Genomic DNA, 24,528 nt, shown 5'->3' on the forward strand with positions numbered 1-24,528 from the left:
GGCTGCATGATTACTGAGGCCGACAAGGACCACATTAAGTAGTTAGCAAAGGCCCAGGAGATCAGACAGTTGTAGATCAGCAGCAAACAGAAACACTGAAATGTCACCCAGGATTTGGAGGCAGATATATTGAACATCAACAGGCACTGATAGGGATTCATTCCCAAAGTATCAGGACCTGAACAGTGGTGGGCTAGCATTCTTATAAGATCTGTAAGTGGGAAGTAGCTGTCTTTGAGTGGTCCTTATAATATGCATTACAGTGAGCAGCCATTTGTAGGGGACAGTAGTTACAGAACTGTAACAAGGACTGAAGTAAATTGGGTGTTACTTGAGCAACTAACAAACTTACTGGCAGCAAGGGCAGGGGCATTTTCTGCTACAGCTCCAGGCAAAGGCTGGCAAGCTCAACACTGAGAAGCCAATGTGTCACTGTGAGTGAAAGACAAAACCTGGTTTCCCAGTTTAGAGGAAAGCAAGCTGGCAGGAGGAAGTCTCTCTCAGCCTTTCTGAGCCTTTAGCGACTGGATGATGCCCAGCCACATCAGACAGCAATCTGACTTAATCTTCAGAGTAAAAAAAAAAAAAATTCTCACCATGTAACTCAGGGTGGCCTCAAAGTCGTGGTGATCCTTCTGTATCAGCTTAGGGAGTGCTGAGCTCACAGGCATGCACCCCCAGGCCAGTTTATAGAGTTAAATGTTAACTCATCCAGAACCATCTTCAGAGACACAGCCAAAATAATATTGGACCAAATATCTGGGCATCTCTGTGGCCCAGTTAAACTGAACCCATTAAAATTATCACACAAATACACATAGGTTTATGTTACCCCAAATTCATGTAATGCTTAATCCTTAGTGTGAGGTGTTTGCAAATGCGCCTTCCGAGAGATGCAGGTCATGAGGCAGGATGAGTGTCCTTCTGGAGGCTGCCGAGGGGGGCTCCTTTGTCCCTTCTTAGCCTATGAGAAATCAGTAAAGTTATCTACAAAGCAAGAAATAGCTCTCACTGGATGTAGAATCACTACAGTAGTACCTAGAATGGACTAAAACAAAATCATTCACAAATATTCATACAGACATTTGCATGCATGCATACAAATGAACACATACACACAATGGGGACAGTTTATCTTGAGTTATTTTTACTTTACTTTTGATAATGTCTGTTTTGTAATAATCATATTTATCTTTCTTTTAAAGTATTTCCTTTTTATCATAATAGTAATGTATGCCACTTGGCTTAGATGAATACACTATAAAAGAACTGTATGGCAAAAAAAAAAAAAAAACACAAACCAGCCATGCACCCTAGTATAAACACTGTTAGATTTGGTATGTATTTTTGGCTTTTTTTTTTTTTTTTGTATTTCTTTTCTAAGAAGACAAACTTATTCCTATCTTGCAAAATGAAAAATTATACTTTTATAATTAAAAGCTCTCCTAGTTTCATTTTGAAAAATCAAATTAAGTAGGAAACAACTACACAGGATAAAACAATATAAAGCAAATATAGTAAAAAAAAAAAGCTTATGGTGATGAATATGCAAAAAAGATTTAAAACAGATTATTGTATCATATTAAGTAGAATAATATATAAAAATACTTTGGGGAAAATAGATCACCTCAGCTAAAGGTGAGGAGCATGGGACAGAAAGGCCCAGAGGCCCTGTGCTCCTTGGGGCAAAGCAGTGTCCTCCTTAAGACCTGGTGTCCACACTCAGCCCACAGACCCCCCAGGAGAGCGCCAGGAGTAGGAAAGCAGCTGTAGCCTGTGGCATCCACAGAACGGAAGCCGCAGCTTCTCCCCCTTGCGTGGCTCCCAGAGATCCTCAATAAGGAACTGCTGTGCTGCACTGAATGTTTGACGTTCCCGGAATACATTGTCCGGGGCTGGGACCACGTCTTCGCTGGGTTCCTGATGACGGAAGACTGAGCCAACCGGGTCCCTGTTCTCAAGAAGTTCAGGGCTTAGTGCAGGGAACTAAAAATGCAACGCGTTCATTTAATAAATATTTCCTCACTCTGTGCAAAGGTGATGAAGGCGAGGTGCGAGGCGGCCCGGCGCCAGCGGGGCGGCTACGCGGACTGGTCTGTGATGACCGAGTTGGAAGCGAGTCACCACCCACTCCTGCTACCCGCGGCTGACCAAGGGGCGGTCCGCTACTGAGGACACCCTCGCCCTCCCAGTTTCGCTGTTTTCCAGGCTGGACTTCGTACTTGAGACTACGGTGCTGGAATTTACAGGCTTGGGCCACCCGGCTGGCTCCGAGAGGTTTGGTTGGCCAGCGCGGCCTCTTCCTGCTGTCATCCGCCCTGCCAATCGGCCGCCGGGGAGGGTGACGTGGGCCCGGCCAGCCGAGCGGCGTCAGGGCGGCCATGGAGGAAGAGCAGCCCGACAGCCTGGAGGGCTGGGTGCCGCTGCGCCGGGACCTGTTCGCGGCGCCCCAGCGGCGGCGCCTGCGCTTCCTGGTGGCTTGGAACGCGGCGGAGCGCCAGTTCGCGGTGACCTGCCATGACCGCTCGGCCACCGGCCGCGCGCCGGCCTGGGCCGAGGTGCTGTCGGCCGCGGGGCTGCGCGGCGCGCACCAGCAGCTGGTGGCGCTGGCCCCGGGCCTGGAGCGCCTCTTCCCGGCGCTGCCGCCCGAGCTGGCCGAGCCGCGCGGCCTGGGGAACGCGCTGTGGGCGCTCGTGTGGGGGGCGCGGCCTGCGGGCCCCGACGAGGCGGCGCTGCAGGAGCTGTGCGCGGGGCTGGAGCGCTACCTGGACGCGGCGGCCGACATCTGCGGCGGGGACACCGTGCGCGACGCGCTCTTCCCGCGACCTCTCGCGGGGGAAGACAGCGAGACCCTGGACGCCTTCCGGAGGAGCCAGCTGCGCGCGGACAAGGAGAAGAGCGGCGAGCAACTGAGGCAGGTGCGGGCGCGCGGAGGAGGGCGCGGAGCCGCGCGCGGGCGGCGGGGTTGCGGGGAGGCCCGCGCCTGGGAAATGCTACCGCGGACGCAAGGAAGCCGACCTCGGTTCTCCGGGGAAGATCGGGATGGAAACCGACAGGACGTCCTAGAGGCTTTCAAACTAAAGTGGTTTTAAAAACGTGGTTGTTAGTGAGGTGGGTCATTTGATGTGGGTTTGGTGTGTCGATGTTTCACACCCACTTCTGTCTTGATTTTCTTTACCGTATGAGACTACAGGGATTTAGGCTATCAACTTTTGAGTTCCTTGATTTTTTTTTTTTTAAATCAAACTTGGTTCTTGGTAATGATGTCACACAGAGAGAAATAGTTTCTCATTAAACTCCAACATTTATATATGGAGATATTGGAAAAGTTAGAGTTTTTCTAAATTGAAGTTCATTCAGAAAGTATTAAGCATGCGTTAGTGTAAAGCTCACACTACTGAACTGGCTGGTTACATCCTTTAATTCATCTGTTTGTTTGAAGCTCAGAAATGGGTGAAGAGTTTGAAATATAAAACATACTGTGTCCATGGAAGTGTATATAAGTTTAATACTCATTTAGAATAGGAGCGAAATTGACTTCGGAATTTGTATTTGCTAGAATGTATAAAATTAAGTGAATGTTTTGATTCTGGATTTTTTTTTCTGAATAGTTTAGGAAATAGGGCTGAAAAGTGACAGTTGCCTTTTTACTTTTGTGCCTGTGTGTTTTAATTTTGACCAGGGGACTTTTTCTCTCTTAAACACTCCTGTATTATTACCTGGACAAAGCCGTGTCTGACATTATATCAGTTCATCCTTTAGGAGAAGAATGGAAGTAGAAGACTTCAAGAATTTATTGGTTTTAAAAAGTCTATAACTTGATTTTATTTCTCTTTTAAAAATTAGTACGCGTTTGTGGTACAAGATGATCACACTTCTCATGGCGAGTTGGTACACGTTAACTTTTTATCCCCTTTTCCCTTCTTCTGTAACTCTATCTCTCAGTTCCCGTTCCATATGCAAAAGATCTATCTTCCTACTTCCTCTTACCTTTTATTTTGCTCTTTATTATTTTACTTGTATTGCTATTTATTTATATTTTGGATTTCTCATATAGAAGAATCCATGTGATATTTAAGCTTCTGTGTCAGATATATTTCACTTAACATTGTGATATCAAGGTGCATTCATTCTACAAATGACTCAAGTTTATCCTTCTTTATGGCTGAGTACTACTCCATTGCATGTAGCACCACATTTTTTTAAACCATTCATCTGTTGATAGACGTATAGACTGTTTTTATGATTTAGCTGTTATGAGTTGTACTACTATTAATATGGGTATGCATGTATCACTGTAAGACGATGACTTTAATCTTTTCAGAAAGATAACTAGAAGGGGAATAGCTGGGTCAAATGGAATTTCTATTTTTAGTTTTTTAGAACCCTCCATGTTGATTTCCACAGAGATTGTACTAGTTTAACATTCCCACCAACAATGGCGAAGGGGTTCTCATTCCGTACAGTACACTCACCAGTATTTGTTGTTATCTGATTTCTTGATGATAGCCATTCATTATGGAGTAAGATGGGATCTCAGTGTTGTTTTAATTTGTGTTTCTCTAATAGCTAAATGTGCTGAACATCTTTTCTTGTGTTTGTTGGCCATTTTTATTTATTTTTCTGAGAAGTGTCTGTTCATTTCAGCTGCCCAGTTTTTGATTGGATCTTTTATTTTGGGGGATCTAATATTGTTGAGTTGTTTACGCATTCTAGATATTAGTTCTGTGCTTCAAGAATAGCTGGCAGGGGCTGGTGATTTAGCTCAGTGGCGTAAGCACCTGCCTGGCAAGTGCGAGGTCATGAGTTTGATCCCCTCGATCCCCAATACAAAAAAAAAAAAAACTGCCAGAATTTTCCCCCATTTTATGTGTCATCTCTTTTCAATCTTAGTTGTTTCTTTTGCTGTGCATAAGCTTTGTAACTTGCTGTGATTCCATATGTTGATGGTTGCTGTTACTTCTTGTGCCATTGGGGTTTTGTTCAGAAATTCCTTGCCTCCACATATCTTTGAAGGTTTTACCTGTTTTATCTTCAATAATCCTTATTAAGGATTTCTATTTTAATATACAGATTTTGATTCATTTTGATTTTAGTTTAGAACATGGTGAGAGATACAGGTCTAGATTCAGTCTACATGTGGGTTATCCCAGCACCACTTGGTAAAGCGGTTGTCTTTCCTCTGTTGTAAGTTTTTGGTTCCTTTGTCAAAGATCAGGGATCTGAATGTGCTTGGAGTTGTTTCTGTATCCTTTAATTCTGTTCCGTTGATGCGCATGTCTGCTTTTTACCAACATTATGCTGTAGTTATCACTGTAGCTTTGTAGCATAACTTGAAGCCTGGGGTTGTGCTGCCTTGTCTTTTGTTGCTCAGGGTTGCTTTGATTATTCTAGGTCTGTCTTTGTTACTTTTCTTGCTGCTGAAACAAAATACCTTGACACCCAAGTTAAGGAAGAAAGGTTGTTTTAGCTAATAGTTTGTAGTTTCAGTCCAAAATCAGCTGGCTCCAAGACAGGGTGGCACATGGCAGAGGGGCAACAGTTCATGGTGGCGGAGATACCAAAAGCAACAGGAGCAAAAAAGAGGGTAAAGAAGCCTCTTTCTGCCCCTTTTATTGTATGCAGGCTACTTGCCCTGGGGCGGGTGTAGCACTCGCTCTCCCAGTCCCAGCACTAAACCATGAGCCAATCACAAACTCGAGATTCAGTCCTTGGAAAAACCCTCCCCTCCCCACAGGAGGCACATCCAGACAAACAGAACAAGGTCTCTTCTGGCTCCATATGATTTTAAGATTATTTTCTCTAGTTTTGTGAGGAATACTATTGATATTTTGATTTGGATTGCACTGAATCTGCATATCAATTTTGGAAATTGCCATTTTGAGTATATTTGTTTTGCCTATCCAGGAACAGGGGATATCTTTCCATTTTCAGATGCCCTTTTTAATCTTCTTCAGAGTGTTGTAGCTTTGTTGTAGAGCTCTTTCACTTCCTTGGTTAGGTTAATTCCTAGGCATTTAACTTTTTTTGATGCAATTGTGAAAGTTTTTTTTTCTCTTAATTTCTTTCTTGGAGAGTTTTATCACTGGTGTGTAAGAACGCTGTTAATTTTTGTGTGTGTTGACTTTGTATCCTACTACATTACTGAATTTGGATACTAATTCTAGGAGTCTTGGTGGAAGTTTTTGGGTCTTCCATGTAGAGAATCATGTCATCTGCAGATAATGATAAACTGACTTCTTCCTTTCCTATACATATTCCTGTTGATTCTTTCTCTTTCCTGATTTCTCTGGCTAATGTTCTGAGAACTGTATCAAACAGTAGTGGTGATGGCAGTTGACCTTCTTTTGCTCTTGATTATAGAATGAAAGCTTTCAATTTCTTCTCATTTAATATGATGCCGGCTGTTGATTTGTCACTTATGTTTTTTATCAGATTGAGATAAAGACTTTTCTATACCTATTTTCTTCAGGGTTTTTAATCACATTTATCAAAGGCTTTTTCTCTGTCAACTGTGATAATGCGATTTTTGTCCTTGCGTCTGTTTGTGTGGTGCATTACATGTGTTGATTTGTGTATGCTGGTCATCTCTGCCTCCCTGGGATGAATCCTACTTGGTCTTTTAGATGGTTTGTGGCACCTGTATCTTATTGAGGGTTTTTGCATCAATATTCATTTAAAGGACTACCTTTTTTTGTTTTCCTTTTTTGTTGACTGTTTTTTTCTGGTTTTGGCATCAGGGTGATGCTAGCTTCCAAGAGTGACTTTGGGAACATTCCTCCCATTTCCTTTCATTAAAGAGTTTGAGGAGTATTTTATCAGATCTTTCCTAACGTTCTTGAAGAATTGGGGAGTGAATCTATCTATATCTGTACTTTTCTTAGTTGGTAGCTTATTATTACTTCTTCAATCTCTTTGCCTGATAATATTGGATTATTCAATATTTTCATGTCTTCTTGGTTCAGCTTTGGTAACTTATATATATCTAGGAATCTATTACAAATTCTCCATTTTATTAGAGTACAGGTTCTCAAAGTACAATAACACCCTGGTTCATGAAACGCTTCTGTTTGGTTCACAAACAAATGCATTTGGCAAAATTTTGCTTCCATTCAAAAACTCCACACGGGGTGACAAACACAACAATGGCCATATTCCCCACACAAACACAAATGCAGCCATCTTCCCCAAAGTCAGAAAACAAATTAAGTTTGTAATTGAGGTACCACAGTACTGACTAATAATCTTGATTTTGGTTGAGTCTGTTGTATATTAACTTTTCCATTTCTAATTGCATTTAGTTGGTCTTTCCTTTTTTGTGGGGGGAACGTTGGCTATGGCAGTAGTGGTGAACCTATGGCACACATGCTGCAGAAGGCTGTATCGTTGAATGCTCCAAAGGTTTGCCATCACTGCAGTGCACTGTACTACTGTACACTATCACACTGTACCATAAACACACAGCAACACAACTTCTGGCAGATACTGAAACTACTTCTGCAGTTTGTTCGCATCTAGGAACCTTCATAATGCAAAGTCTGTTCATTATCTATGACAGTTTGCAACTTGAATGTTCATAAGTCAAGAATGTACTGTTTTTGTGCTTGCTCTGTTTTTCTGATGTGGGCATTCACAGCTATAAACTGGTTGCTTAAGATCACTTTCATTGTGTGCCATAGGTTCTGATATGTAGTACTGCCATTATTGTTTGAGTCTAGAAACTGTCTAATTACTTCTGTGACTCACTGATTATGCAAGAGAATGTAGTTTAATTTCCATTTGTTTGCATAATTTTCATGGCTTCTTTCTTCATTGATTTCTAGTTTCATTGCAGTGTGCTTTGATAATATGCATGGGATAACTTTTATTGTTTGTATTTACTTAAGCACGCTGTATAGTCTAGCAGTGTTGGCACTTTGTGATAAATATATGGGTTTTGAGTTGCAATTTGGGACCTTGGTCTCTAAAAGGTTTGCCATCACTAGTCTAGCATGTGGTCTATTTTGGAGAAAGTCCCGTGTGGTGCTGAGAAGAATATATATTCTGTGTATTCAGTGGAAGAAACACCCTGTAGGTACCTTTTTAGTCTAATTGTTTAAAAGGTTGGTTCAACTCTTGTATTTTTTCATTGATGTTTTTGTCTAGTTGATCTGTTTGTGACAGTGGGATATTGAGATTCCCATTATGATTGTGTTGGTGTTTTATCTGATTTTTTTACATTCAGAGTGTTTCATGAAGTTGGGGCATGCTGGCATTTGGTGCATATACTGTATGTTTATAATTATTACCCACTTTGTCTGAAATTAGGATAGCTAATTCTGCTTTCTTCTGGTTCCCATTGCATGGAATATTGTTTTCCATTCTTTGATCTTAAATCCTTGTATTTCTTTTTGATTAAGTATGTTTCTTGTATATTGCATATCATTGGGTTTTGTGTCTTGCTCCATTCTGCTTATCTGTGTTCTTTTATTTTTTTTTTTTGGTTTGTTTTGTTCTTTTTTTTTCCTTTATTTTTTATTTGTTTTAAATTTTATTTAAGGAGAAAAAAAGAAAAAAACAGAAAAAGGGTACAAGTTATACAGAATTTCAGAAAAAATAAACAGTAGAAAATTGCTAGTTAATTACATATTGTTATCTTAGAAATAGTTGTTCAAGTTACAAAATTAAAGCATATAGAGGGGACTTTCAAACAGTGAGACTGCAAGCAGTTTTGTTCAATGATCCAACAAAACTCAGTAATATGGTTATCTGTCTTATACACTTAAATATATATGCAGTTATATCCTTAAGAGCACTTTCTTTTCCTTTCTTTTGTACAATGACAATTACACATTTGGGTTTTATTACTCCCACAGTTCTTATTACTTTTTTTTTTGAAGAAAGTAAAACCAAATGTGACATAACAGGACAGAGTCAGTCAAATCAAAAGGATGGACATAATACATAATGTAAAAACAAACTGATCAACAATGGTTACCATAATGCCTCTTGTTATCTTAAAAAGAATTGCCTATATCATCAGTTATAATAAAATTGAACAAAACAGTAAAGAATAAGACCAATAAAACCAAAATATTGGAGACATTAGAGGACTTCAAAAGAAGATAATAGTCAACCAGAATGGGTGTCATAATGAATCTTATTGTCTTCATAGTTTTGCTGATACTTTTGAACTTGGTACTATCAAGCATAACAGAATAGAGGAAAATCAGTCAAAACAAGATGGTGAGAGCAATATAGGGTTTCAAATCAAGTTAATAGGAAATCAAAGTGGGTTACTGTAATATATCCTGTTATTTTTTATTTATTTTTCCCTTAATTAAAAGGATAAAAATGAAAAAGTAGATAATAAAAAGGAGATTGAGATAAAAAAAAGAGGGCATAACAACAAAACAGTGCAGGTCAAAACATAGCCATTTAAGCAAAACAGTGTTTCACCACAAGATAATCTCGACATAATAGTAGTTACCATAGTGTCTCTTCCCTTAAAATCTTTGGGTATAACTTCATATACTGTAGCATCAAACATATCAAGACAATGTCAAACCATTCAAGAGAATGACAGTATTACAGGGTATTTAGAATCAACTAACAGAAAATGAACAATGGTTTCTGTATAATCTCCTTATCTATAAAAGTTTTTGTTTATATTATCACATATAATAAAATCCAATAAGATACAACAGGTTAAAACCGATGGAGACAGAAGAACAGAAGCTTGATGGGACTTCAAAACAAGAGGATATTAAATCAGCACTACCTATTATGATGTCTTGTTTTCTCCAAAATGGCTATTCCTACCATTCAACCTTTTCTGCCTCATTTCTGTTGAGCTCTTTTTCTGTCATTACTTGTCAGTTTGTCCTCTTCATTTTGCTTTCTGCTCCATTCATTGTGGCCTCTCTGCCACTGTTTCTGGAATCTTGGTATTTTTCATTTTTAGAATATCCTGCAGTAATCTCTGTAGAGTTGAATTGGTGGTTGCAAATTCCCCTAGTTCCTCTTTATCCTGGAAGCACCTTGTTTTTCCATCAATTTCTAGGGACAGTTGTGCAGGATATATCAATCTTGGCTGGAGGTTGTTGTCTTTCAAAGCTTGAATTATTTCCCCCCATGCTCTTCGTGATGTGATGGTTTGTGCCAAGAAGTCTGCTATAATTCTGATGGGTGTTCCCTTGTAAGTGATCTGTTTCTTGTCTCTGATGGCTTTTAATATTCTGTTCTTATATTGGATTTCTGGAATTTTGATTATTATATGCCTGGGTGTAGCTCTGTTTGAGTTGTAGGTGGCTGGGGTCTTGTATGCCTCATATATCTGAGTGTCTTTACCTTTTGCTAAATTAGGGAAATTCTCCTGGATTATCCTGTGAATATCTCTTGTAGTTGATTTGTTTGTGTCCCTACTTCTTCTTTATGTTCTTAATTCTTGAGTTATAGATCCTCTTATCATCTTCTAGCCTTTGTATTATTGCTGTTTGTTTTCTTGTTATTTTTAAGAAGTTTTTCATTTCATGCTCCCACCTTACAAATCTGCCCTCCAGTTCTGATAATCTATCCTTAGTTTCTTTCAAGCTGTTATGCCAGCTTTCAATAGAGTTTTTAGTTTCCTGGTAATCTCTTTGAACCTGCTTCATGTATTCTGTTTTCTCTATTTTCTCCATCAAACAGTTCTCCCCTGTTTTTCTGTTCTTCCATTCCACCATCTGTTTTTACTTGGGTGGTGCTTAGCATTTCTCTAACTATTCTACTTATTTCTTGCTTTATTTCATTAACTACTTCATTTTTAAACTCGTCTATGAGGCTCTGGAGATAGCGCTTTATGTCTATTGGTGCTGTGTCTGATATTGCATGTTTTCTGTCTTCATTTGCTTTTGCATTTACCTTTCCTGGATCAGTGTTCTCAGGATTGGGGACTGAGGACCCTTTCTTCTTGCTCCCTTTTCCCATACTTTTTGTTCCTTCCATACAAGCGTATGTAGGAGGCCCAGTTTTGTTTTTTTTTTTTTTTCTCTTTGTCTGTTACAGTTTGTTTGAATCCGCCAGCTAGGTGTTCCCGCCCACTGCAGTGTACTAGGAGACACAGACCTGGGCAGCCTCTGCTGGGCCTGTCCCTCCAGATCAACCTAGTGAAGGTTTCAACTGTTAGGGTGCACCACCAGGTGCAGGGACCTGATTTTGGCTAGCCTACTGGATCTTAGTCCACGGCATCACCAGGCCAAGCACTCCCCACCAATCCCACATGAGAGGGGAATATGCAACTAAAGTTACTGCAGGGCCTTGTTCCGGCTAGTCTGCCCATTCCCAGAATGTCCTCTGTTGGAGCCTCCTAGTCTATGAAAGGGTCCCCATTTCTCTCACTCACTGCAGGTCAATGCAGGGCTCCCTGCCAGTCCTGCTCTCAACGCCGTTTGGCTCGCCGATTCCCGCTCTCAGAGCTTTCGTGAGTCTCTCTCCCTCTCTCTGCTGTGCCAATTGGGACGCAGTAGCAGCAGCAGAAAATTCAAATCGCAGCTTCCAATGGCGTGGAATCCAGCTTCCATGCTGAGATTTTATCTGTTCCTGTTATAGCATCAGGATTGCATTTCCAGTTGGTTTCTCTCAGCTTAGTTTGTTCCTGGGTCGGCAGGGTACATCTCCCCTCGCTTAGGACTCCTCACACGGCACTGCTCCTGGATTCTAAGCTGGTAATCTCAGAGAGCCTCCGTGGCTGCTGTTATTTGTCCGCCATGTTCTCCTGGAAGATCTGTGTTCTTTTGTTTTTGCTATGTAGTTCAAGCTGGTCTTGAACTATGTAGCCCAGGCTGGTCTCAAACTGGTGGTGACCCTCTTGTTTCAGCCTCCCAACTGCTGGGATTATAGGAGCAAGCCACTGCTGCAGGCTAAATCTGTGTCTTTTGATTGGAGGATGGAGACTATTCACATGGAGAGTATTACTGAAAACTACTGACTTCTTCCTGTCACTGCATCGTTTTCTATGGCTGATTTCCATTTTTTTCATCCTCCTTCTGCTTAACTGCTCACTCTGCCTGGTGCATTCATTCTGTTAGATTTTTGGCACTGTTGGCTTCCTTGTCCTTTCCAAGAGTATCCTTCAGAATTTTTGTACTGCTGGTTTGGGGGCCATACATTTCTTAAGGTGCTCTTTGCCATGGAAATACCTTTTTTCTCCATCAATTTTGAAAGTTAGTTTTGCAGGATATGTAAGTCTGGATTGGAAGTTGTCTTTTAGAGCTTGAAATACTTCACTCCAAGCTTTCCTGGCCTTTAAAGTTTGTGTTGAGAAGTCCACTATAATTCTAATTAAGTTTATCTTATTAGGAGTTTATCGCTTTTCTCTAACAGTTTTTAAAATTCTGTCCCTGTGTTGGACGGCGGGTATTTTGACTACAGATGTGACATGGAGAAGTTCTGTTTTGATTGTGTGGCTTTTTTGGGGTATATATGCCTTACTTATTTGTATATTTAATTATTTCTCAATATTTGGGAGGTTTTCTGCTACTGTTTCTGTAAACAGGTATCTTTGTAAGCTGTAAGACAGCTTTTGTGCTGTCTTCTAGTTTTTCAATTATTCCAATTAATCTTAGTCACCTTTGTGTCCTCTCACAGCAGCTGAATGTATTCTCCCATTGTTCTAAAGTGATCTGTTCTCTGAGTAATTGTTCTTGAAAAACATCCCTATCTTCTTAATCTGATATTCTGTCCCCAAATGGGTCACTTCTGCTGCCCTTACTTTCAATATAACTTATTCAATATAATCTCCTGGATTTTTGTTTGAAATCTTTTCATGGCTTCTAGTTCTTTGCTAAACTTGTCATTCATATTTTGTATCCTGTCGTTTATTTGTGTCTTCTGTAAACTCCCGGATTATTAGTTCCATTACCTGATGAATTATATTTTATGTTAGCCCAGGGAGGACGCTGTCGTTGATCTGTTATCCTTTCAAATGATTAGGCACATGTGTGGCTTTGGCTTTCTTTCTCAAGGCCCATTAGGTGAGTTGGGAGGTTTTGGAGACATTATGTTGCCGTGTCTTCTCATGTTTCTATTGTTTTGTGGTTTTTAGTTAGTTTTGTCTTGTGCTTAGATATACATGTGTTTATAGTGGAAAGACTGTGTTGCTAGTGTGGAAAGCTCTTTATTTAGCCTGATTTTTCAGTGTGTGGCTCACCTAGTCTTTTGCTTGTGTCCCAGTCACTTGTGTTTATTATGTGTTGGCTCAGCACCCATTTTTCTGGGAATAGACTGAAGTTTCGTCAGTGTCATAAAGATACTCCAGGTTTTGGCATATAGAGAAAAACTATTGCTAAACTGTGTGACTGTGGCAATATCAAGTAAGTCAGCAAAAGTAATATCATCCAAGACAAACTGGTTACTGCCATACCATAAGAACTCAAAATGTACCACCCTTAACCCTAGAAAATAAACCTACTTTAGTATAAACCCTAAAACAAACCAAATGCTGATATTCAACAAATACCTGCTAAACGCAATGACCATATCTCCACTAATGACAGAAAAGGACTCAGTGGTAACATAGTTCACAATTTAAAGATCCATAAAAGCTCATGTATACTATTAAATATACAGGGATTGGGAATGCAAGACTGCAGAAAGAAAAATTTGAAAAATTGAACAACGGGAGATGAGAAGGAGGAGAGAAAAGTGGAGCGCAGGATTCTCTTCTGTATTAGAAGGACAGTTACAGAATTAGATAAAGGTAGCAGAAAAAAAATAGAAGTTTTTAAAAAGATAAAAATAATGAGAATAAAAATTTAAAAATTAAAAAGAAAAATAAAACAAGAGGGAAAGATGAAAAAGAAGAAAACAAATCCAAAACCAAAACTTTTTCTCTGTATCTCTAGAATAAGCGATTTCCTTCCTGCATCTGCATTTTGGGAGCCCAGAAAGTCTTGCTTTTCTCCACCCCGCCTCACGGCCTGTGGGTGTGTGAGGTGCCCCCTGTTCCAGAGTCCCTCTGTGTACCCTGTGCACTTCCTGTGCTGCCCATGCTGCTGCACAGGGAAGACATGAGCCCTTGGACTTGTGCTGGATGCAGGGAGCAGGCAAAGGTTCAGGCCTGAAACCCTGCAGGCCCTTCACACAGAGCTGCTCAGGGGCCTGGCTCCTCGCTTCCGGAGGTGGGGTGGGGGAGTGCCTTTCCTGCCCTGGGTTTCAGCTTCTCTGGGGATCTTTTCTAGCCTCTCCCTGACTGTGATTCTCTCCCCTGGCTTGCTAGTGGGGAGCCCTTCTCGTCTCTCTCTATGAGCCACAGGAGCTGGGGAGAGAGCCACAGCTGTTTCAATTTTTCCTCTGTGTTGTGGACCTGCTTTCCAACGCCTCTGTAGTTTCTAAATTTTCTTTTCAGTTTGTTCTGGGTTCCTACTGATCTGCTTTTTCTGCACCAGGTTGTAATTTTCGAATGTCTGTATTCCAGATCTTGGAGACAACCAGTCACCACTCTGCCCTTTCCCCCCTCCTATCTCTCTTCTTCAGTGGGGAGAGCAATTTCGTAGCAGACAGGCTCACCTGGTTATAAGATGGCCACTATATTTTCTGCCCTATATTAGAAGCTGTGCTTAGCAGGCACCAGAACAGCAGTGCAGGTTAAACAAATGGGTCTGCTCTGCTGGTGGCCAGGTATCAGGTCCTGACCTAGATCCCCAATCTCCCAAATGGATGTACAGCAGAGGTTTAAATAAAATGAGACAAGTGGTATGATTTTAGGGCTCCAGGAGGGTCAGAACCCTTTAGCTGAGTTCAAGACTCTGAGGGCTAAGACAAAGACTTCTTTGGACTGTCCATTTTAATTAGGTCCAAAACAAGGGGTGGGGAAACTGAGGCAAGCGCAGGCAATGAGCAGGACCTTGGGAGTCACTTCAAAGACCTCTTCAAGTAATAAATCATGTCAGTTTAGGAGAACCATCTTGTCTTCATGAAGACATGGTAGGAGTGAGACCGTAGGATTAATTCCTGCAGCTGCAGTCTCTTATCTACTTAATTGATGTTTGAGCCAAGTGTCCTCAGCTGTGACCTTGTCTTGCCCTTTGCGGTATCTCTGGCTTCACAGGCCACTACAGGCCTCAGCCAGGACCAGTGATTCATAGAGGTTCACTTACTATGAATCTGCTGCCCATCTCCAGGCAAGGGGCCGAAGCCTAGGACAGACTCACAGATAAACACAGAAAGCCAATTAGTTAATTTTAGATTAACTGCTCAGAGCCGATTCATAGTGGTCTCCAGCAGCCAGGCAGGATATGAACTGGGCAAAGAAGGGTGTCAATTTCTAGGTCATTGATGGAGGTCTGTCAGTTTTCGAGGTCCTTGATGACATCTCTAGAATGTCTTCATGAGTTTTAGAAAGAAGTATACTTCTTTACAGTCAGAAATGTTGAATGAAAACATACCTCTCACCATACAGGACTTGCAGATAGCTGCTGTTAACATTTGTCTCTTTGGGGCCCTCGTCTTGGTGAACTTAGTACAATGTTAAGGTAAAATGTTGTGCTCCGCTTTTTCCTTGTTTTATAGGACAAAAGTCCTCATCTTTTTAAGCTGTCTTTGAAAATACAGTGCTCACTGATGGCAGATATTTTGTCATGGATATACCATTTTATTTGACACTTTGCATGACAACATTTTCATATTTAATCAGTATTTAAAATTGATGTATTAAGGTTGAGAACATTAGGTTTCTTTTTTTCTTTTTGAGACAAGGTTTCACTATGAAGTTCAGTCCGGCTTTGAACTCACAGCGATCCTCCTGCCTCGGCCTCCCTAGTGCTGGGATTAAAGGTGTGGGCCACCATGCCCAAGCTAGGTTTCTTTAATTTAGTTTTGTTTGGTGCGATTTTATAAATAACACCAGTACTGACTTTTATATTTTGCCTTCTAGATTCTTCAAGGACATGGAAAAACCAATACAATGGTAGCATTAATGGAACTTTATGAAAAAGAAGATGAAGTATATCGGGAATTAGTTCTGGCAGCAACTAAGTTTTTCCAGTTTTTACTGACACCGCTTAGGAATAAGCGAGAACATGCAACTTCAAGAAGGCTTAATATTTTGGTACATCCCCTTATATTCTTTTTTTTTTTTTTTTTTTGTATTTTTCATTTTTACCGGTACTGGGTATCGAACTCACGACCGCCTGCTTGCAAGGCAGGTGCTTATGCCGCTGAGCTAAACCCCTAGCCCCGTCCCCTTATATTCTTTAATCGGACTTACTGTCATATTTATGTCTTTAGTTATGTTTCAGGCATTTTTATTTTGTTAGGGTTCATCTGTATGTTTAGATGATATTATAGATACACTGAGCTTATGTTTAAAATTAATTTTAAGGACTGGGGTTGGGGAACAGCTCAGTGGTAGAATATGTACTTAACATGCACAAGGCCCAGGCAGTTCATCCCCTCAGTACCCTAAGAATCCTGCTTCAAAGATTAAATACCTTTGTTCTGATGTATTTTTTGGATACATTTATTTACTTTAGTTTATTTTCCACCTCTAGGGACACGTAGATTTCTTAGAAACAGGATGAATATTTCAGTAGCAGGGCCAGAGGTTTTAATGCAGTAATTTAAATTTTAGTAAATACTGTCAAAATTCTGACTTCATTGCATGTGACCCTAGGAAAAGGCATTATCATAATTACAGGGTTGCAGAAGGACCTGAGTCCAAAAAAGTCACGCGTCTCACCTTGAATCCCCCTAACTGGAACTGAAGACAGGTTTCCTGCTCTGTGCTTCACATGGGGCCATCTTCCACACAGGCTCGAGGTCCTGCCAGGTTACTGTACTCTAAAGATGGGTGCTCATTTAGAGGGAATCAGGCCACTTCAGCCTGGATCAAGTTGTTCTCTTTGTTCTTTTGAAAGTCTATTGTTTGGAGTGTGTGTGTGTGTGTGTGTGTGTGTGTGTGTGTGTGTTATAAACGACCGAAACTTTTTTCATAGTTTTGGGTTCTGGAAAGTCTAAGACTGAAACACCAGCAAGAGCAGTGTCTGACAAGGTTGTGTTCCCTTGGTGGTGGACGGCCATCCAGCCATGTCCTCACGTGGTGAAGAGCAGAGATAGAGAGCTCTTGTGCCTCATCTTCTGTATAGAAAGGCATTAATCTCCTTCATGAGAACTCCATCCTGCTGGTTTAATTTCCCACAAATGCCTCACCCTGTAACACCATCACAGAGGATTGAGGCTTCAACATATGACTTGAGGGGACACAGACATGCAGTCCGTAGGAGGATATGTCTTAATCTGGAACAAAATCTTGAACTCCTAAATGACATAATCCTACTGTCATTTATAGTACATTTTTTCTTTCAAGGAGAAACATGGTACTGAGGAGCTACTTGTCATGTCCCTCAAAGAAACCACAGCCATAGCTAGAATGCCATGGACCAGGCCCTAGGCCGAGTGCTTAGCAATGCTGATCTCATTTAAACAACTGTGTTAATGACAAGAACACAGCATCTTTCCTCTCTAGGGAAAGTTAGTCTAGTAACAGAAGGTAAAAGCAGGTGAGTTTCCCTTCATGCCCAGAGAAGCCCTGTGTCTTGCAGATCTGGCTCAGAGGCCATTCATACACACTCAGGATGTAAACTCAATTCACTAACTAATAGTGATAACAGTAATTTGAACAACCCAGTGACCAATGTCCTTTAATTTTCTAATGGGTCTACATTACTGCTGCCCCTTCTTTTTCAGAAATCACTGGATAATGATAATTTGGGTCCTCAGAGAGTGGCTACCCTGCAGATGGAAGCCCAAATGTGGGCCAGCGAAGCCGAAGAAGCTGTTGCCACTATTCAAGATACCACTGTGGATTACTTTAAGGAGACAGTTAAGGCATTAACAGGTGATAATGCTATACTAAGATACACGCAGCTCTAATTCTGAAAGCATCAGGTGCCACACACTGTCTTGTAGGTACTGAGAACTCATTGTGAGGATCTCATCTGCAGACACTGCACTGTCTGGGGAGGGGACAGGAGTCCTTGTTTCTTGGTCATTCAGCACGGGGAGAATGAGGGGGAGTAAACAAGGTGCAGAAGAGCGACTCGGGGCTCTGAGAGCCTCTGACAGAGAAACTGGGCTTGACCAGGGTGGTCACTAAGACTGAGAGCGAGCACTTGCCTCAGTGTCTGAAGGGAACACAGTGGCTGAGAAGAAACAGCCTTCCAAGGGAAGGAAGAGCCCCTGAAAGGTTCCTCTGGCTTGAATGTGCCTGGCAGATCCGAGGTAGGGGGATGGGCTTGAGGGAGAAGGCTGGAGAGCCAGGCAGGGTCATATCCCAAGGGCCTTGGAGCCAGGGTGAAGGACTTCTATTCATCTGAAAGCACTGTCCATAACAGCCCCAAAGAGGAAATTCTTCATGCTTTTCAGTCTGCTAAGATATGTCACATTCCCAAAACAGAACTACATAGCTAGTAAGCATGAGCCCCTGCAACTCTTTAAATAAGAATTCCTGATATACTAAGTGACATAAGCAAGATGCAAAGCAGAATGATGGTCCTACTTTTGTTTTTGTCAAACTCCGTAAGCCCATTTATCTAGCAAGACACAGAAACAGTCTGGCCCTATATGCAGCAAAATGTAAACAGCAGCTGCCTCAGCAAGTTAGATCATGAGTTACTACTGATTTTTTAATTGACTTCCTAGCTTTTATATCAGTGACCACGTATTACTTTTGTGCTAATAAAAAATGTTACGACAAAACAATTTATTTTAAAAATGATGTTTTGCAGGTAATAAAGGATTGGCGAAGGATAAATTCGGCCCTTTGTAATGAGTTGTAATTTTATTTTATTACTTATAACCCAACAGAAATGCAGAAACAAATGGAAGCGGACAGCAAGAGATTTGGCCAGGCTGCCTGGGCCAGCGCCACCCCCAGGTTAGAGAACCTCAAGCTCATGGTTGCCAAAGAGACCCTGCAACTCATGCGAGCCAAAGAGTTGTGTTTAAACCACAAAAAAGCTGCCATCGAGAGAAAGGTATGCCGAGAAAGGGTGAAACGTAACTTTATTTTTAAGATACACTTTTATCTTCAATTGTACCTTTCTCACCAGGCATCATGAATGAACTCCTTCACTTACCACAGTGCCTTCTTCTAGTAGGGACTTTAGGGACTGTGGAAGGTTGGCCTTCAAGTTCCCTCTTGGGCAAATTGTTCTTGAACTACTCTCTTGTAGGTTTCACTTCCTCATAACTGAGCCAGGAGGGCGGGATAATATGCTTGAAAATCAATCCAGCGGTGGTTTTAAGTAGACCTTTTATTGGTGCTGATGCTGGGGACTGGACTTGCTAAGCGAGCATGGCACTACTGAGCTATGTCCTGGTTCCAGGCCGCCTGAAGGACACTCGGAGTGGGGCTTCATCTTTGGATCACACTCACTTCTTCCTGTAGCCTCAGGACTTCAGGACAGAACACTGTAAACAGCCTTCCTCCTCAGCCTGGGCTGCTGTAAGGCAGTGCCATAGATGGGATTGCTCAAACACAGACACTTGCTCTGCAGGCGCAGAGTCCATGGCCAGGCACGTCAGGGCCTCCTCCTGGCTTGCCCTGTGCGCACAGTCCTCGCTCAGCACTAACCCGTGGAGAGAAGCAGAGAGCTCTATTAAGAGCGCTCATCCCGCTGTGCAGGCCTCTGAACTCAGTTCCCTCCAGAGGCTCTGCCCCAGTGCTGTCTCACTGGGGCTGACCTTTACCCAGGACAAGGTGGGACACGTGGCCTCCCACGACAGTGTTCGTGCCCTTGCTTTTCTCAGACCCTCGATGTTCTCATGTGTCTCAAAGATGACATAAAGTACTGAAATGAATGCTGAATAGGGCATTTTTATCCGGCCATGAGAAACGGAACTGTTTCTTCCCTGTGTATTGTAGTTAGTACTGAGCAAGGAATAGAAAGGATTCTAGAGTTTGTTGTTAATACACTATTTTAACTTGCTCTTCTCTTTTCATGAAAACAAGATGGAAGATCTTCCAGGACAAGACAAAAAAAATATATGTATCATAGATGAATTAGAAATACAGTGTTATGAAATTCAATTGGAAATATATGAGATTAAGTTTGAGATATTAAAAAATGAAGAAATACTCCTTATTACAAAGTTGGATTCTGTGAAAAGACTTATAAAAGGTAATATTTATGTGTAAGATTAAAATGTTTACGCATGTAAGGGAGCACTGACTTATTGTAAACTATGACTTCTGCTGAAATTTCTTATAGTTTCCTCTAAGTATTGTTTAATCTATATTAATTGTTAAACAGAACAAAACAGGAGCTGGGCACGGTGGCACACTCCTAAGAATCTCAGTATTTTGGAGGCTGAGGCAGGAGGATTACTGCAAGTCTGAGACCAGCCTGGGCTACGAAGTGAGCTCAAGGCCAGCTGGAACTGCATATCAAGACCCTGTCTCAAAAGGACAAAAAAAAACAAACAAACAAACTCAAAAACAAAAAGACAAAAACAAAAACCAAGCCCATCACCTAGGGATATTTAGTAGTAAGAGTGTGCTGTATATCTTTGTAGCCTTTCTTATATGCCAGATGTAAATCAATATTGATCAATTTTTAAAACCTCAAATCTATATATTCTAGTTAGTCCCTTTATTCACTTGTTGCATAATAACCATGTTTCCATCTAAGGAAAATTTTAATGATTGTGTAGTATTCCATTTTACATATATATACATGTATTTATGTGTGTATATATATGTATATATATATGCACACCAAAAATATATATACATTAGGAGAAGAAAAACGTGTATAAATATTGTAATACTAAATTTACTGAGACATCATAAGATTAATACAAGTTACCTTTAATCTTTACACTTACAAGTGCTCAAGTGGTGGCCATTAGCTTCCAAACATTTATTAGTACCATAAACTGCTGAGGTGAATGTACATTTCTCTCTGTCACACACACATATGTGTGTGTATAAAATATATATATATATATATATCATATATATGGTGAGTTCCAGTTTTTCACTGTTTTTTGTTGTTGTTTTGAGACAGGGTCTCTGCAGTTCAGGCTGGCCTTGAGCTCACTTTGTAGCCTAGGCTGGTCTTGAACTTGCAATGATCTTTCTGCCTCAGCCTCTTGAATGCTGGGATTACAGACGTTTGCCACCATGCCTGGCTTCTTTGGAATATTTCCTTTGATATTACAGATATCATTGAAGTGTTCGTGGTACTGTGGTGGGAATCTAACTTTTTTCCCCAAAGTTTCAGCAGTCCCAATCACTGACTTTCAAAAACATTTTCCCCTACTGCTTTGCATAGCTGCAGCTCATCTGCAAAATTATTAGATCTCTGAGTTACTATTGTCCTCCACTGACCTGTGAGTGCCTTTGGGTGCATGGGTTATACTGTCCTAGTCCCGTACCTGGGAAGCACATTTTAGTGTCTAGTAAGATGTGACTTCTCCAGTCTCTGTTTTCCTTTATTCTTCCAGATTAACTTCAGAGTTTGGCAAGTTCAAAACGAACAAAAAGCTCACTGGAATACTGACTGGGGTTGTGCTTAACACTGGAGATTATTTTAGGGAAATTGTCATCGCTGCAGTTTTGACTCTTCTCAGCCAAGATTAAGCGTCTCCATTTATTTAAATCCTTTTTTCATCCTAAAATTGCTTTAAATTTAGCCTTTGTTTTTCATTTAAATCTTGAACATGTTTGAATAGCTAGGATTAAACTATTTTTACAGCACTTTCAAGTTTTAAGTGCTTTACATTTGTAGGAAGTATTATGAAAAATGATACATGCCAAACTGTTCAAGTTTTTTTTTCTGAGGATGGGTCTGAGCAGATTTGGGGAAGGAAGAATAAAATTTTACTTTTTACTTTATGCACTTCTGTAGGGTTTGAATTTGTTATAATAAGCATTTAAAATGTTATAAGTATTTAAAAAGATCAGTGTGTAATTAAGATGAAATGTGAGGCAGTTATGAGGAGCTTTGATAGGAGTTTCCCTTGTGGTGGGCACTATGACATGAGGCATCAAGAGCCTGGGTATTCATCTCCTAAGGAAGTAATAAGGACGTGCACCAAGATTTATGTAGAGGTGTTCATCACAGTGAAATGGTTAAAAATGGAACCCTGGGACGTCCTGATAACAATACTAGATAATACTATTAGAATTATATGATTAGAATTGTATTTCCATCATACTGAAAATGTTCTAAGCGATATGGGTAGCCATACGGTGCAAGTGATTTTTACTTTCCTTACACTAAAATACTTTTGTATTTTTATAGTAAAATATAAGAGTGCCATGTTATATTTTTATTTTTTTGGTTCTGGGAATCTAACTCATGACCTTGCACTTGCCAGGCGGGTGCTTATGTCACTGAAATAAATCCCTGGCTATGTTGTGTTTGTAGAGAAGCAGGATGAAGTTGTCTATTACGATACATGTGAAAGTCCAGAAGAAATTCAGGGCCTTAGCTGTCATGTGGCGGCGCAGGACGTTGAGATTGCGGAGATGAGAGCGCTCAGCCTGCGGCGCAGGCAGCTGGAGAAGAAGCGCGGCAAAATCAGCGCCAAGAGAGCCCAGCTCAGGAACAAAACGGTAGGGCGGCTGGCGGCGTCCCGAGGCCTTCTGCAGGGCTTCCTTCAGTGTTTTATTTATTTATTCTCTGTCTGGTCTGTGTCTTTCTTTTGTGGTACTGGGGACTGCACTCAGGGCCTCTGCAATAAGCCACATCCCCAGCTCTTTTTTATTTCAACTTTGAGACAGTATCTGGTCAAGTTGCTAAAGTGCTCAAATTGGGCCCAAACTTGCAATCCAGCTGCCTCAGTCTCCCAGAATGCTGGGGTTAGCAGGTATGTACCACCATTCCTGGCTGAGATTACTTCCTTTACGAAAGTTAAAGGGGTATTGGAAATAAGGTTCTTCATTATACAATGATTATTTTTTTGTTTATGTAGATATCAGTAACTAGAGTTAAATGTATTTTAAATAGTTTTTTGTTTATGTAGATATCAGTAACTAGAGTTAAATGTATTTTAAATAGTCTTAAAAAGTACTTTGGTTTTTTTTGGAATCTATTCATTTACCATAATCTGCAGATTTTAATTAATTCAATAATTATCTGCTGAATGTTCACTGTATGTACAAGTGTTTTTAAAATCACAGGAGGTAGAAACTTTCTAATCAGCTGTAACAAATTCTAAAATGTTTTATTGTAAATTATGGATTATGAAATCAGTCACATATATGGATATATATATATATATATATATATATATATTCCAGCTCATTTCATTCTTTATATTTGATTTTTTCTTTTTGGTAAGAAGCATAAAGGTGTTTATTAGCCAGCAATTTAAAAAGTATGCTTTCAAAGAAATAGCCCTTGACAGAAAGGCTAGCTGGGCATGGTGGCACACATCTGTAATCCCACCACTTGGGAGGCTGAGACAGGAGGAAGGCCACAAGTTTGAGACCAGCCTGGGCTACATAGTGAGCTCAAGGCCAGCCTGAACTACAGAACGACACTCTGTTTCAAAAACCCAAAACCAAAACCAAAACCAAACCAAAAACCAAAGACCATATCTCAAAAAAACAAAATCGAACCACCAGTATCAGTAAAGTTCAAACCTAACAATCAGAGAAAGGCCATTCTTTTAATTAAAAAAAACTGGTTTATATAAAAAGGGTAACATTAAAAATTAAATTTTTTCAAATGGAAAAAAGCTGCATTTTATATGGTTAATCATATTTGTCTTTTGCTACTAGAATTTAGAAATCATAAAATTGTGGTGTGTTTTCTAGCTTTCGAAAATACTTGTTTCCATGCAATGATACCTTAAAAAAAAAAAAAAACTTTGCCAGAATATGTCTGTTGAAGTTCTTTTCTTGGGACTGGTAGCTTTTCGATGTCGAAGTTGAAGTTGAGTTCTATGATGTGTGCCCTTTTCTGAGTTTCAGCCACTCTGTGGGGCTGTGGCTGTCTCCATGGCAACTGTGCAGCTGTGGGATGATCCTCCCAAAGCCCTTGGCAGCAGGGCCGCACCTTCTCTTAGCCAGACATGAAACACTAACCTTTCAGGAAGCTCTCTTGCCACTGGGTTCTAGGAAGGCTGAGCAGCCTGGGAGCTGAGGTCAGGTCCTGGAGTCCACCCTGGCTCTGCAGAAGTCACAGTGCGGCCTCTTGGCAGCTATGTGACTTTAGGCATGTTACTTAAATCTCTTTTAAGCTCAGTTTTCTCATCGATAATCATTGTAGTAATAACAATCTCATGTTCAAGATGAAACTAAAATAGCCCAAGACATGAGAAGTGTGTGGCATTGAGGCCGGGACCTAAACAAATGGAGTGAATGTCAGTATTTTTGCTCTGTTATTTCCCACACACCCGGAGGTTATGGTGAGTGGTAAGCACAGATGAGACATGGCTTTTCATGTAATTTTTCAGATGCTTGTAGGTCAGTTGTACTTTTGTAGTTATCTTTAGAAATATAATTAAGGTTTATGACATTATAGGGAATATGTTAAAAAGTCCTGCATTACAACAGAT

The 24,528-nt window shown here is 40.7% G+C and overlaps 1 protein-coding gene across 1 annotated transcript in view; it reads left to right on the top strand.

Moving 5' to 3' along the window:
* Positions 1 to 1,628: 1,628 nt before the first annotated feature.
* The window catches only part of Whamm (WASP homolog associated with actin, golgi membranes and microtubules), a 28,470-nt gene continuing 5,570 nt past the window's right edge, over positions 1,629 to 24,528 (top strand). Inside the window, exons 1-6 of the mRNA XM_063250094.1 lie at positions 1,629 to 2,918; positions 15,893 to 16,066; positions 17,704 to 17,854; positions 18,823 to 18,992; positions 19,970 to 20,138; positions 22,392 to 22,579. Of these exons, the coding sequence (XP_063106164.1) occupies positions 2,382 to 2,918; positions 15,893 to 16,066; positions 17,704 to 17,854; positions 18,823 to 18,992; positions 19,970 to 20,138; positions 22,392 to 22,579 (1,389 nt within the window). The 5' untranslated portion in view covers positions 1,629 to 2,381. The remainder of the gene's footprint in view (positions 2,919 to 15,892; positions 16,067 to 17,703; positions 17,855 to 18,822; positions 18,993 to 19,969; positions 20,139 to 22,391; positions 22,580 to 24,528) is intronic.

Source organism: Cavia porcellus, unplaced genomic scaffold, assembly GCF_034190915.1.
Source record: "Cavia porcellus strain 051 isolate PalLab524CR breed Dunkin Hartley unplaced genomic scaffold, mCavPor4.1 scaffold_6, whole genome shotgun sequence".
Classification (NCBI taxonomy): Eukaryota; Metazoa; Chordata; class Mammalia; order Rodentia; family Caviidae; genus Cavia; species Cavia porcellus.